The sequence below is a fragment of the Nanorana parkeri genome, unplaced genomic scaffold (assembly GCF_000935625.1).
Source record: "Nanorana parkeri isolate BGI_ZX_2015 unplaced genomic scaffold, ASM93562v1 scaffold791, whole genome shotgun sequence".
NCBI lineage: Eukaryota > Metazoa > Chordata > Amphibia > Anura > Dicroglossidae > Nanorana > Nanorana parkeri.
In genome coordinates, this window is record NW_017307059.1 from 477,603 (window position 1) to 493,767 (window position 16,165).

The 16,165-nt window shown below is 42.0% G+C and overlaps 1 protein-coding gene across 1 annotated transcript; it reads right to left on the reverse strand.

Annotated features, from left to right (window-relative positions):
- Positions 1-1,121: 1,121 nt before the first annotated feature.
- On the reverse strand, positions 1,122-15,863 carry LOC108793922 (prostaglandin reductase 2-like). Its single transcript, XM_018564882.1, has 9 exons — positions 15,827-15,863; positions 14,373-14,491; positions 11,853-12,044; positions 9,671-9,841; positions 6,717-6,926; positions 4,663-4,784; positions 3,296-3,383; positions 2,310-2,349; positions 1,122-1,221 (listed from the first exon to the last, which is right to left on the reverse strand). Exons 1-9 carry the CDS (start codon positions 15,861-15,863, stop codon positions 1,157-1,159), a joined length of 1,044 nt encoding a protein of 347 aa, XP_018420384.1. The 3' UTR covers positions 1,122-1,156.
- Between the last annotated feature and the right edge of the window lie 302 nt (positions 15,864-16,165).

Below are 16,165 nucleotides of genomic sequence, written 5' to 3' on the forward strand. Positions count from 1 at the left end.
CCACCGCAAACAGCAAACTGTTTTGTCTACTAGCCCATGGACTTTGTCAAGGTGTATCTTAAAATAAATGGTTCTATTTGCCTATATAACATATGTTTAGTCTCTCCAGCAATTACATAGGGAAATCTCCCACCACAATTTCTATCATTGCCTTATTTCCCGTTTCAAGAGACATTTGCCGAGGCATGGCTGTACCTACTTGCTGACCGAGGTGTTAAACCTCTTTCCTGGCCAGACCATTTTTTTTTGTATTCAGCGCTGTGGTACTTTGACTGACGTTTATTCCGTCATGCAACTCTATACTGAGATTCATTTTATACGTTTTTTGGGGACAGATAAAGCCTTATTTTGGTGGTATTTAATCACCACTGGGAGGGTTTATTTTTTATAATGAAAAAAGTACCAAAAATGTTGAAAAAAACGTTTACGTTATATTATTAAACATTTATTACCCAAAATCTATATCGCCCCTATCATATATTGCTGATTCTGTTCTCTTCCTCCTCTCTTTTTTCTTCTCCTTTGTTCCTCTTATCTCTCCTTTCACTTCTTTCTACCTTCCTTTACTCTGATTTCACTGGTCATTCTCTAATGTGTTCCTGGCCAAAAGGTGGAAGTACCCATCCCATGGCCCTTGGAAGATACTGGGTGACCTACTCCTACTGGTGATGTTGCTAATTACATTCCATCCATCGTGCCAGAAAAGGCACCTGTTCTTCCAATCTGCTCTCTCTGGCAGAGCAGGAGTCTGTTCACATATAAAATTATGTTTTTTCTGCTGTGGTTCCTTCCACTGGTCCCTTCATCACGTCAAGACTGAGGACTGGCCTGGGGGTCAGTGGAAAGGACCACAAGCATGTGGCAGGGGATGCAGGCATCCAACACTCCCAGTCCCAACGTGTCGAATGTAAAGAGTCTTCAGGCGGTCATAGCTGTGCAAAAAAGCAAAGATCAGAGGAGCGGGTGGCAGGAGTATAAACCCTCTTCATTTGCCTTTCTACTGCCTGAGTTTTTGTATCATTAATAAATCATGAGATGACCAAATTGATTAGTGCAAACGTTTTACTTATTGTACCTGACAATTTAAAACAAATTATTTGTAATAGATGAAGTAGGTTGATCCTTGAGCTTTAATCTGGGTTAGTGTGATGTACAGTTATTCAGTAACTTGGACTATCTGCTTTCCGAAGTTTCCTCCTCTCATCATTGACAGGAAAGCACCTAAAAGAAAATTCTTTGTGTTAATCTCCATACAGCATGGCAAAAATAATTCCTGACTTGTATTGATAGTATACAGATCTGGGCATTTTGTTTCTCGAAGCATATGAGTGAAAATGGAGATCCTGATTGTCATTTAGGACAAAAATCACTTCTACTGTCGTGGTAAACAACCTGCTTCCCTATTTATAATGTTCTGGCCCTCTAGCAACTTCAGCGCGAAATTATAGCTAATTGTAGCTAATTTGCCTACAAACGTCAGGTGGTCATAATAAACTGACCACTCAGTGTATATTGCTATTTTGGTAGATACTGTATGATCAATTCCAACAGAATCTACTGTAACTGCACTAAACCATTCAGTCCATGTCCCAGCGAAGCTTAAGAGACTGTCGGTTTGCCGGCAAAGACGTTGTCTGTCACTAACCATCCAACCACCTTTTACTCACATTCTCCATGTTCCCCCACTGAGCTGTTCTTCCAGCAGTCAGTCACAGGGCATACACAAGGTTGATGATGTTATTTTCCTTGGTAGGTGACCAACTGGTTATTCAGGCCTAAGCAATCCATGATGAGCAGAAGTCACATGCTCCCACCTACCTGGCAGTGCTGGGTATTTACACTGCTGCAGAAGACACAAATCCCACACTTCTTGGTGTGTCAATAGCTGGCCTGCCCCTGCACTTCCTATGGGCCAGTAAGGCTGCTCATTTCTATAATGAGTCAATAGAATGTATGAAAGACAACTATTCATGAAAAGTCTTAGAATTTGTATCTTTTAGGCTGCTGGGCTACTCCTGAAGCTGGGAAGTATATTCAGACATCTCTAGGTGTCTGCTTTATAGCCATAAGCCCACTTTGTTCATGCTAATGACATGAGGCATAGAAAGGAAAATGTAAATAGTATACAGATCTACTAAAGTACCATTACCAACAGCCAATACCATTTCTAAAAACTGCTAAATTTCAGTTTCTAGTTCAAATTTCTGTAAAATAAGATGTTTTGTTGGTTCCTAAGCTACTGGGCAGCTGTAAATCTACTAAGCTTTCTATCCACATTTCTTGTCATAAAATGTAATCTGCTTTGGTACCTGCTGTGTTTTCAATCCCATGAACGATGGTTTCCTTAACCTGTCCAAGAAACAAAATGGTTACCATGTATTACAGATAGAGATGAGGAGTGAGGAAGTGTTTATTTCTGCTCACTCCTCCTAGATCAGCTTACATATATTCTGTGTGTAATATGTAACACTAACATACCAAGCAAAACAAATGGCAAACGCACTCGTCAATGTGTTACCAGCTTTACAGCAAGGTGCACATGGAAGGGCTTTATACAGTACAACAGCAAAAAGTTTCCCAGCACACTCACCAGCCAGCATGCAAAAGGGAGGTTGGGCTTCCTCCTGACAAACCTTCACCCAATTTTATCTTTTGCTACATGTGCTCCAAGATGGAGACTCTCATAATTTAGAGTTAGGACCGCACTATAAGAGGTGCCTTGGTGAGGCGGTGCGGCTTTCACATTTTCTGCAGAAGACGTGTATCCAAACCTCTGTTATTAACCTTAGTGGTGAGACAATTTTTTGTGCATGCTGGCTGGTGAGTGTGCTGGGAAACTTTTTGCTGTTGTACTAACATACCAAGAACACATTCAACATTATATATGTGATGGGGTTGGGAAAGTACGTAGAAGTGACTTCAGAACTTTTGGAAGCTAGGGAGCTATCTGCTATAAGTCAAAGTGCCAAAACTACGGCCTGTTGTGCATCTTAAAGCTAAAATCAATTTTTTAAATATGTGCTCCTGTAAAGAACTAATCACCAATCGCTGCAGTAGTGAACAGATTTACTGTGTTCAGGGTATCTAGTATTTTCAGGAGGAGGTCTCTATTTCCTATAGGCCAAGTCTCCTAATAAAAAATGTGATCTTCCCAAACCAAATATCTTTAAGACTAAAATATCTTTAGTTTAAAGATATTTTCTTTAAGACTAAAGGAACCTATTAAAGTAGAACTCCATATATATATATATATATAACAGTAACACACACAGATCTAATTCAGTAAGTGTTTTACCTTCAACTTTCCTGTCCGCACCCATTCACTGAGCTGTACAATGGCCGATGCTTCTTGATCTATATAGTTCAGGACAAGAAATCTTTCCCTGGGTTAAACAGAAGCAAACAGGTTTAATTGTCTAACTTGTTAAGATTCTGCAAACTTGGATAAACAGAGAGAGAGAATAACACATTGACATTTTATTTAAAGTGTATGTAAACCCAATCACTAAAATCTCCTACAGGCTTCAACATGATAATTTAATGTCAAATGTAATTTTCAATCATTTTTAAATCTGAAGCTTTTATTAAAGTAGAACTAAAGTCAAAACATTTTTTGTTTAGTTTTAGATAGAGTAAGGGAGGGTTTATAACCCTGGTGAGCTTTTTCTTTGCCACCCGAGACCCATTGGAGAGATTTCCCTTCATTGCCTGTCCGATAGCCACAACAGGAAGTGAGAGAAAATCCCTCCAAAAAGAGAGAGGTATCTGGAGGTCAGCAGGGGTCACCAGAGCCAGTGTCCCGGTTGGTAAATTTCCCATCTTTCCTGTTCTGATGACAACCCAAAATTCTAGAGTTTCCTTCACTTTCACTCATAACGGCCTCCAGGACAAATAGAGAGGGTGAATCCTGACATGTTTTCTAATCCCTCTCCACTCTATCCATATCTTTAAAAAAATGTATACTTTCAGTTGCACTTTAAAATAATTCTTAGTGATCCTGCCTCAAGGGCGTTGTTCAGGGTTATAGGGTGAAACGATCTGTCCCAATCTCCCAACGGTTCTCCTAATTTGTCAACCTGTCACACGGGGCCTCTGATGGAAAGGGCCACTTTAACACATATCATCACAGGCATGGTCCACTGTAGTCACCATTAGGAAATCCACTCTAAGAAATGTCATGCAGCAATCACTGGAATACATGCACTTTCTTTCCTCCCCGCTGGGCGCTGCTCTGTGTTCTAGCGGGGAGAAAAGAAAGTGACAGCCGGCCAAGCGCTGCAGGACGAGAGCGCTGTGAGCGGCCGGCGTCTCTCCTCCCGCACCGATCAGCCGCCTATCACTGTCGGCAGAGCGGTGTGGGGGCGGAGACAGCGCTGTCACAGGAGGCTGAGCTTATGTTTTTAAAATTTCCATTTCGGTGCACCTCTAATGAAAACACTAAATTTGCTTCCATGGAGAACACGGACTGCATTGTGGATGTGTCTGTAGCAGATCCTGACCACATGAATGTCTATCAGTATTTGGTTCTCATGGATATTATCAGATACACTACAGCAATGAAAGTAGATTCATTCACAGTGTGGTCATCATGTGGTAAATATTCAAAAGTACTACAAAATGTACACAGGATATCCCTAGCCAATCATAACACAGGACACCAACCTTGTAATGTTCCGTTCTTTCAGGATCGACTCTGTTTGGGGGTTAAGAGGAGGCGGGTAGGGAACGTCCTTGTTATACTCAGAGATCTGACCGCACAGAACAACATGGCTGCCTTTCTTCATCTACTTACAAGAAAAGTACAATAAGATCAGCATTTCCTGAAAATTGCATTCTTACTAAATAGAAGGGACGTTTTATTCGAGTCAACAGATTATCATATCCAAGGTTATGGTGTAGGAGGAATATGAATAAAGAAGCCCTGCACGGAGGGAAATATGTGAGCTGTCCTTGCCTACCGTTTTTTTCAGAAAATGCTGGCTGCCTGGATGTCATAAATATATTAAATTGAAGTCATTCATCTGCACCAAGTACACAAATGAATAGTTATGACTTCACTTGGTGCATGCTTGTTCCGGGTTAATGACTCACAAGTGTTGTAGCTATAATATAGCAAGCAGCTACCATTTCCAGAAGTAGGTCATCAATGGTGCCCTAAGTACAGATTTCCTTTAAAAGGGAAACTACTGCATTTCTGTGTCATTATTTAATCCAATTTGTCTGATTGTCTTGCAAGACCAATGTCCCAAAATTTGAATGAAAATAAATAAAGCCTAACTACACCGATTTTTGTTTACTTTTGGCTAGAGTGAGGAAGAGTTCGGAATGATTGTCTCTGACCCCACTGGGGAGACTGGGGAGGTTGGTTTAACTGACATCATATGGAGAAGGACCCTCACCCCTTTGATCTGAAGATGAAGGAAACCGAATACACAGGAACCAGAGTACTCTGTAACCCTAAATCCCAAGTCTGAATAGTTTATAAACGTTGATGAAAAGATGGCTGCTGTATTTACACAGCAAGTCCTAGCGGTCATTTATATTAAATTGCTGGTTAAAGTGGCAGCAGTGGGGTACAGACAAGGTGTGCTATATATGCCCAGTATACTTTGAGCGTATGTAACATGCCTAGGGTACAACAGTGGTTAAAGGAGAACTATGAGGTGAGTAATTTCCGCTCATCCTCATAGTTAGAGCCAACCTGTGACAAAGAAGCTGTCACAGGTCGGCTCTATTGATCGGGAAGTGAACGAACACATACCATCGCTCGCTCACTTTCCGATAGCTCTCTGCAAAGAGCGGTGACCGTCAGTCACCGCTCACCGCAGGGATTCCCCCCTCCGATCCTGTAGATAGGCAGACCTAGCTGTCACTCACGCAGCTGGGTAGATCACAACAGTATTGCCGGGATCCGCCCCAGCTGTGGTGCTCTCAGTACCCGTGATATACTGATCTTTGGGTCATGGGAGGAGGTTAGTATATGTCCTCCCGTTACCCTAAGGAGAACTATGGGGAAAAACACTTACCCCATAGTTCTTTTTTAAGCACTGACCACTTTAAAGTCCATGTTTTTCTAGACCAGGTGTAGGCGCACTTTGGACCGCCAGCTGTGGTGAAACTTTTACTCGTATTAGGCTCCATTCACACATAGCAGCAGCGTTTTTTGCACAGAAAATGGCGCAAACCTTATCATACGCACAGATTCCATATGTTTGCGGCTATTACTAGCCGGTACGTGCAGAATCAGCCCATAAAATTGCACTTGGACTATTTTGTGGGGCGCAATAGTCTGAACAATGCACTTTGCAATGCATTGTTTTTTATGTTTAGTGCGATTCCGCAAGTATTCGTAGAGCCAAATACGCGTGGAAAATGTGTGAATGGAGCCTTAGGCATTGCAAGACTCCACAACCACAGATATGACTCCCAGGGGGAGATGCATAATAGGATTTGTAGTTTCAGCACAGCTGGAGGGCTGAAGTTTACCTACCCCCGTTCTAGGATATCACTTGACCTGGAAAGGTTTTACATAAAGTCGGGGATATCATTTGTGATGACACAAAAGCAGACGGCTCAGTCCACTGTACTGTGTTCTTATAGTAAAACCAACATCAATATGAACTTTAAAATGCAGTTGTTTGTTTGTCAAGTGCATGGTAACAAGCGTGGTTTATATGATATACACACATCCCCAATACATAGGCAACTCCATTTACCTGGCTTATAACAAGATCACTGATCTCTCCCCCGACATTGTCAAAGTAGACATCCACACCATCAGGACAGCAGGCTCTTAACCTTTCTCCAAGTCTCGGTTCCTTGTAATTCAAAGCTTCATCAAAATCCAACTCCGAGGTCAAAGCAGCGCACTTTTCATTCGTTCCACAGATCCCTATAACACGGGAACACCCGAAGAGCCGACCAATCTAGGATCAAGCATGAAAGCTGGAGGTAATATTAGAGGTAATATGTACATAACTTATACATAAAAACATGGACACATTTGTTTGTTCCCTTCCATGGAAAATAAAAGAATCCACAATTTTATAGCAAGCTGCTCCATGTGTCTCAGGTATGAAGGATGCATTCTCCTGACTTTCCATAGATGTCTGATAGGATTCAGATCAGGGCTCATAGACGGCAACTTCAGAATAGTCCAATCTTTTGCTCTTAGCCATTCTTGGGTGCTTTTAGCTGTGTGTTGGAGGACCCATGATCGGCAACTGAAACAGAGCTTTGTGACACTGGCCGGTATTTTGCGCTCCAGAATTCCTTGATAGTCTTGAAATTGCAATGTGTCCAGCGCAGATTCAAGAAGCCCTGTGCCAGATGCAGCAAAGTAGACCCAAAGCATAACAGAGCTTCCTCCAGGTTTCACAGTAGGCACCGTGTTCTTTTCTTGGAAAGCTTCATTTTTTCCTCTGTGGACAGAGTTTATGTGAATTGCCAAAAAGCTCCCTTTTAGTCTGCTCTGTCCAAAAAGCATTCTCCCAAAGCTGTTGGTCAATATTCATTTCAGCATATCCCAGTCTAGCTTTGTTATGTTTTTCTTTCAACGGTGGAGTTCTCCTGGGACATCTAACTTTTACTCAGAAGCGACACATGGTGCGATCAAACATTGATGTACTATATAAAGAAAAGTGCACAGCGCCACCAATTCAAGAAAGCTGACAGTATATGAACACTAATCCTTCTTATGGTGTGTAATAAATAAAAATGTCCTTCTACTAAAGTGCCTCAATATCAACAACTGCTGCTAAGGTGTAGGGCTGCAACAACTAATCGACATAATCGATTGAAAAAGTTGACAACTTTTTCAATCATCAATTAATCGGCTTCAGATTGGTTGCCCCTGTTCACGGCTCCACACACGCTGCGCGCCACACCTCCTCCCCACCTCAGACCCGCCCGAATCCACGCGCCACACACCTCACCTCCTCCCTGCATCACGCTCACTGCCTGCCCAAATCCACAATCGGCACAGGGACGCGGGGAGAAGTAAGGAGGAGCAGGTGTGGGCGGATGACAGCCGCCGATAGACAGGCCCAATCTCAGAAACAAGTTGCTGGAAGACTGCTCAGGTAGAGGTTTTGTAGTCCTCTATAGCTGATGCCATTCTGCATTCATTGCTGTATAATTTTACACTTTTCATTTCACTATATTGCACACCACACTTTTTTTTTTATTTTTTACTTCCACCGCTCCAAGCTTGCTCCTGTGATGGACTACAATCTCAATACAAACTAGTAGTCCATCACTGGAGCCATTTTTTTAAAATGTATTTTATTTTTTTATCCGATTAACCGAACGTAATAATCGGCTAACTAATCGATTTTGAAAATAATCATTAGCTGCAGCTCTACTAAGGTGCATCCAACAATATTTGAAATGTAGCTCATATGAGTAGGACTGATATGTTTTAAATAGACTTTGTTGAGAGAGATTTGACTGCATGATGAGCGTTTGTTAGTTGTCTTCTTGATATGGCCATGTGAGAGGAGGTTGAGAAAACAAACTGATTGTGGAGTGGAGAGAAGTACTGGAACCAGAGGATGAAAAACCACTATGCTTTGGTGCATTATTACATCGTGTGTGATTTGACCGTCTTGTTGTGTAGAGGGTCAAATTGTTCTGGTGAGTGCAGGGAAGAAATTTTTATTTTTGCACAGAGAGAGCAACACCCTTTATTATGTCACTTGAAAACGTTGAAGTTGAATATCGTGGATCACTTGGGATCTGGGCTTGTGATCAATATTAAGACACTTCCGTTGTGTGAAGCACTGTGTGGATTCTTTTATCACGTTTGTGATCAATTCAACACTTATTTATATGAAATTTTAAGAATGGAAATTTTTTTATATTACACTGTCATTTTTATTAAACCCACTAAAAGATATTTATTGAATGTTACCTTTTAAGAAACACTTAATGTTTTTTTTTTTATTATTGTATATTTAAAATATTTGTGGATGCACCTTAGCAGAAATTGTTGATATTGAGGAACTTTGGTAGAAACATTTGTATAGATTACAGACTTTAAGAAGGATTAGTGTTAGTATACTGTCAGCTTTCTTAAATTGATAGCGCGGTGCACTTTTCTTTATATCTATTTGCAATTGCACTTTGCTTACAGCAGCTTTCTGCATTCATATTAGATCAGTTATCCATAGTGCAAAATTATTTCTATCTACATTGATGTACTATAACCTTGGAGTTCAGCTTGTATATCTTTGGGCTCTTGGTCTACCATTCACATGATCCCACTGTCCAATCTGGCCTCGATTTTCCTCTTGTTGCCATGCCCGGGGAGGTCGGCTACACACACCAAGGGACCTAAACTTCCTAATATTTGCAACTGTAGTCACAGAACACCAAGCTGCTTGGAGGTGGTCTCATAGCCTTTACCTTGAAATGCCAGTCTATAGTTTTCCCTCAGACATCTCTCGCTTTAACTTTCACTGGCTCATGTTCAGTGTGGGCCACTCGATGATACCAAACAGGAGAGTGACTACTTTTCCCCATTTAAATAGGCTGACAGATTTTATCTATGTAACAGCCTTATCAAAGAACCAAAATAAGGGAAGTGTGGGAAGTTATAAATTGTCGATTATAATACAGAGGATCAAAGAATGTGACACTGCCTATAGCAGTTGGAGATGTAGTGACTTACCTGACCAGCTAGGGAACCACAAGCACCAGCAGCACCACTAACCACTATCGTCTGATTAGCTCCAGGGATCACATGACCCTTCTCCTTTAAACCTAGGAAAGCTGTCAATCCGGTCATTCCAACTGCACCCAACAAATGTGACAAGTGGCCGTCCACAAGATTAGGGTCCAGCTATATAAAAAATAAAGAGGTTTAACATTTTCGTTGCACGGTGTACCACTTGCTGATATGTAGTCATCGTCACTACAGGTTTTTTTATTTGAATACATATGGCGTAATGGTTTTACCTTCCACTTTCCTTGCTCCTTGAATAACAATACTATTAAATATGAGCTCACTCATGTAGTCTATAGACACAATCTGATCTTAAAAGTGATAACATTTTTTATATGCAGAGTTTATTGCAGTTATCTCGGTGAATTATGCAAGTCCCAGGTGGTTTTAAAATGGCCCAGCCCTGTAGGTAGTGATTAGCATTATAATGTTTTTTTCACATCACCGGTAGTTATCTAGACAAATAATATGGATACAATTAGGCACATTTAACAGTACTCCATATAAAGACACACATTATCACACTTTGAGCATCAATAGATGTATACTTTCTCACTATGATATATTATGGGCGATGTATAGTACTCTAGGTTCACATAGTAGTAATGAATGGAAAGTACTAAACCGCTCCCTAAGCTGAAGAACTCAAATTGTAAAGATAAGAATAACACTAAATAAATGAAATGCAATAGATAGTTAATATAAAAATTAAGTGAAAAAAAATAGACACTCACATTAAAAGGAAAAAAGGGGAAGAGTGGCACTATGCAGATATAGTCTGGGTTATGACCAAGTAGGTAAAACATGGAGGCTAGAAGGGGATTAATTTTATGTTATATGTATTTGACTTAATGTTAATTGTTGGTTAATTATGTAATTGTATGAAATATGGAGGATTGTGAAAATAAATATATTTATAACAGAAAATAGCCTAGTTTTGGTTTGTAGGGAAAAAAAACCCTCTCCAAGTAAACTATATACATTGCAAGTATTTTAGCAAACTTATTTTGCAGATGTCTCTGCCCTGAACAAATTACTGCTTGCTTCACTATATTCTTCTTCCCACCGAATTTTATACAGGTGTTAGAATACACATTATTGTATCTATAGCAATAACTCCTGCAGTATACAATTTCGGTCACTAGATGGCAGTGTTTATAAGTTATGTTATACAGTATCTATGGTATATTCTCTGCTGTACTGAATAAGGTAGAGAATAAAGCTGTGGCTTCCCTCCTGTGTTTTTCAAGCCATATGCACCATGCATATCTAACTGTGTGCTTGTGTTTCTCTGTGAGGCTGTGCAAGAAGTTCAAACAACAGGAAGGTCAGCCTTCCTCAGAACTGGTGCAGAGACTGGTGCAGTCTCCGTTTTTCTAATCAGAGATTTTAGAATGTATCCTACAAAAACAAACAAACCCAGAGATGCCTGAAATTTGATTTGTGTCCATACAGACTTCTCAGAAAAGCAGTGAGCTAATCACACAAGCAAGAAATCAGATTTGTGGAGGCATTAGGTGCAACATGTTTAGAAAACAAAGCATGCTATGGAAATGAGATAGGTACTCATAACCCTAAGGCCTTGTTCACACCAAATGCAGACCATATCTGCACGAGTTTCTGCACACGCAGTGCAGTGGGTTCTGCCGCGTTTTTTGCCGCGTTTCTGATGCGTTCCGGCCCGTTTTTGGTTAAAAGTTTAGAATGGGCTTTCACTGCGTTCTGGGGCGTTTGCATGCATTCCAGAGCAGGTAAAATAGGGCTTGCTGCAGTTTTTTTACATGGTCTGGAACTGAAGGCTGGGGTGTGAACTAGAGCCCAAAATACCATTGGAATACATTGGATGCAGTTTTGATCCGGTCTGTAACTGCTATGCTCTTGGAACGTGCTTGGTGTGAACAAGGCCTTAGAATGAATATACATAGGTCTAAGCTGGGTAAAAAAGATGAATGTTACAGTGGAACCCCACACCCCAAAAATTAAAAAAGTGCTTTAATTTCTGTCCTCACAGCAAAGGTATCTCCTGCTTCACTCTTGGTCACCACACCGGAAGTAAGATCTATTTTAAAAAGTGCCACTTTAAAACCAATAAGAAATAAAACAACTGAGGTGTACCAAATAATATTACTTGTTTTACTGTGTCGCCATCCAAGATGCACTTTGTCTGCCAAGGCCAATTAAAACTTGTGACAATATCCCCAACTCTGAGGTGGCTGTTTTTGCTAAGTTCAATCACTCCAATCCCGCCACTGTCGAGGACCTCAGAGACCTTCCATGGCTGTATGTAATCTGTGCCTGTATCCTCATTCATGCGGCAGCGCTGAGAAATAAGAAAAAAAAAATGTCTGAACATAAAAATATAAACAGCACATTGAATCTCTATCTTCTCTATCTAGTCAGATTTGTTGATGTTACTACTGTGCAGCTCCTTGCTGGAGGAAAGCTGTACTACAGGACCTGCAGTGCACGGATCTACCTTTATCTGCATTATTCATTCTGTGAATCCTGGATTTCTGCACCCTCCTGCTGCTTCTCGGTTATTCCTCCATCAGTCATCAGATCACCGGTCATTGGGGGGTGGGGGGGGTAATGGCAGTTCTGACATGAGGAAGCAAAGCCCTGCCTCTACTAAGGTAGCTGCCTTCACACAGGGGCTCAGTGTGGAACAAAACATGATGATTTAGTAACAGAAAAACAATTAGCTGTAGGTAGCGGACAGGCAATACTGGTGACTTATCCTTTGCCCTCTGCTCTGGGCTTCATAGGAAAGTATAGGTTCCCTTTAAGGATCAGGCAATTAGCTTAAAGAAGAATTTCCCCCTATCTTCAAAATATCAACAAACGCACCTTTAGAAATGTTTAGTAATGACAATCTATAAACACAAACTTCTAGATAATTGCCGGCTTTTTATTCTCTACATACCTTATTTCTCTTTTCTTCCTCAGTCTTTTGACAGTGTCCATTTTTACTAAGGGAAGATTACTAGATATCCCTTTACTTCCTGGAACTCTGGCACATGTGACTAGGACATGTGACCATGCACATCATCTCAGGGGAGGAAAATGCCTTTCCCTGAGATCTCCTGAGATTACAGATGAGATTTCCCAGCAATGCTCTGCTGATGTAACCTTCCCAGGATGGTAAGCTTGTTATATAGTTACATAGTTAATCAGCTTGAAAAAAGACACAAGTCCATCGAATTCAACCTATAGAGATATGGAAAAAAAAAGCCTAAACAGAACACTATGCCCACAATTACCCCTATTGATCCAGAGGAAGGCAAAAAACCCCTATAAAGTGTGGTTCAATTTGCTCCAACAGGGGAAAAAAATTCCTTCCTGATCCCATAAGGCAGGGGTCAAAGAGCCATTTGGACCCGTTTTCCACAGATGTGGAATGTGCTATATATAGCACTTATATAGGTATATGTGGGCTTAGTAACGCACTCGACCCTGGGCCTAGTAACGCACTCGACCCTGGGCCTAGTAACGCACTCGACCCTGGGCCTAGTAACGCACTCACCCCCACCCCGCTCCTCATTCGGACTCACCTGCCAAGCCTCACAGCCAGCATCCCAGCCAGACAGTGTGCACTGCAGGGTGCGGGGCATGTGACACACACTTCTCCTGTCCCGCCACCTGTTACTAGGGACGCGGCCGGGAGAGCAGGTGAGTCACAAGACCAGCCCCCTTACTGAGAAGCCCGTCGGCAGTGCGGGGCCCCGGGACCCTGCACTGCTGAATATTCCACCAGGGAAGGTGCAATAAGGCAATCAGATATTCCCTGGATCGACAATCTCTGATGCATAATATACCTATAATAACTCAATATCCTTTAATATTCTGTGCATTTAGGAATACGTCCAGATTTTTTTTTTTTAAACAATTAACTGAGCTAGCTAGAACTATTCCACATGTTCACAGCTCTAACTGTGAAGAATCCTTTCCGTATGCAAAGATTAAACCTCTTTTCCTTCAGATGCAAAGAGTGCCCCCTTGTCCTTTGCAATGACCTTAAAGCGAATAATTTGGCACCAAGCTCTTTATATGGACCATTTATGTATTTATACATAGTGATCATGTCCCCCCCTTAATCACTTCTTCTACAGAGGCTTGGGCACATTACATCACTAATGCCTAAGAGGACCAGGAAGTGGAAAAACAACATTTGAAAGAAAAAAGAAAAATATGTTTGTTTAGCTAGATGAATGTAAGATGATTTCATTTCAGAACGCAGAGCTGTATGTTGATGTGATTTTTAGCCAAAGTCCACTTTGTGTTGTATTGTATTGTACTATGCCCTGAATAATTAAAGCTAAACTCCATGCAGATACATTCACAGATTCAATACATACATGGGAGATGGTTTTTCTGCCCCAGAATTTGTTTTTGTTTTTGTCAATTCCTTTCAGACATTTGCCAGATAGCACAGCCACAAAATTCTACATCAAAGGGTTCACTCCTGATTTAAAATTGTATAGAACCAGTGACAGTGGTTTGGATCAATGTGTAAAAATTAGTAACACCAGTGTATATAAATGGGCATATAATTGGCAACATTGGTTTATTTGACTGTGTCATAATAAGAGCATTCACATACCAGCAAAGTGTATTGTATCCTACAAAGAGAACAGTGTATTCTACGCACCAGGTAAGGGTCCACAGAGATGTACAAGGTTTTGGCCAAGACTAGTCCGTCTATAAGGTCATCTGAGAGGTCAACTTCCTCCAAGCGGAAGTTCTCAGCCACCGGCTCCCCATCATTTCCTGGGTAAGAGAGCATGACATAAGTTCACCAATAGCAGGTTATCTTCCTCAGCAGGGTATAGTAGCAAGCTGCCGGTCCGGTGTACACTGGAAGGTTCTGCATTTATTTAGAACACATGCCTGATCCCAGCATAGGACTGAGTACGGAACCCTTTGCATCCCCTTGGGGGTCATGGAAAGTCATGGGGGGCTGAAGGGTAAAAGTAATATTTGGTAACATTATAATATACATGACCCACAGTAAAGTCATATGTGTCACTTGTATGCCGGGTGTCTCTTTGAAGAAACTGGTTTCTCACTGAACTCCTTTTTGGCCATTGTGGCTAAGAGTTCCAATCCACCTCCTCCAGCACCTCACTATTGGTCACTGAGGATGTCAGTCATAGCAATAGGCCAGTAGTGAAGTGCAGGAAGTGGGAGGCAGTGTGTCAGACTCAAACTATAGGAGCCGACTGAATTTTGCAGAATAGCGGTCAGTAATATCCGGCTGGTACACAGAACACAGATTCTGTGTGAGCACATGTGCATCAGCCTGTCAGCAGGCTCTTGCATAATCATGGGCCTATGTCGAGACGTGGCCGTATCCTTGTGAGCAGAGTGGTGCGCACACACATCAGCATGTGCACGTCCATTCCAGGCCGCGGTGCCAAGCGGGATATTTAAGGATGCGCACTGCAACTGCACATTGCTGACAGATCTTCAGCTTGTACTCTGCGTTATAATCTGATCCTGCTCCTGAAAGTTGTGTTTTACCCCGTGTCCTATCAAAATGGCCAACTCATCAAAATCTCCACTTGCATCACTTCCGGTAACTTGCCAGCAGGAGATTTTGATGAGTTGGGGCTAGTGCGCATGCACACACACCAGACAGCATAACACTAAACCAGGAAGATTTCTATACCACAGCATAGGGCATGCGTGCACAGCATTAACAACTCACTTGTTGAGTTCTCCAACAACTGTGAGTGCGCATACTCATCTAATGTCACAGTCGGGTGCGCTTATGTTGGTAGTCAGAGTAGAGCTTTGTTAAATTAGTAGTCAGTTCGAGAAGGAGCCACCATGTTTTAGAAAAAGGCATTACATTGGTGCTCTGTGGGGAGCATGTTCCTTACATTGGTGGTCTGGGGGTGGCATGTTCCTTACATTGGTGGTCTGGGGGTAGCATGATCCTTACATTGGTGGTCTGGGGGTAGCATGTTCCTTACACTGGTGGTCTGGGGGTAGCATGTTCCTTACATTACATTACACATACAACATTCAGGTTGTGCACATTCTTTTATTTTCTTTTGTCTTCAATCCTACTTCACTGAATCAGAAAATAGGAACACTCACCCGGCCTGGACACCAAGACAAATTGTTTTATCTTCATACTGTACTGGTGATGGGTTCTGTGTAGCAGCTGTGGCTTAAAAAGGGAAATAAGCATGCTCAGTACATGAAAACCGTCTCATAAAAGCACCAAACGTAACCAGTCTCCGGTGCGCCCTATCCCCTCAGTGACCGCTCTCCGGTGCGCCCTATCCCCTCAGTGACCGCTCTCCGGGGCGCCCTATCCCCTCAGTGACCGCTCTCCGGGGCGCCCTATCCCCTCAGTGACCGGTCTCCGGGGCGCCCTATCCCCTCAGTGACCGGTCTCCGGTGCGCCCTATCCCCTCAGTGACCGTTCTCCGG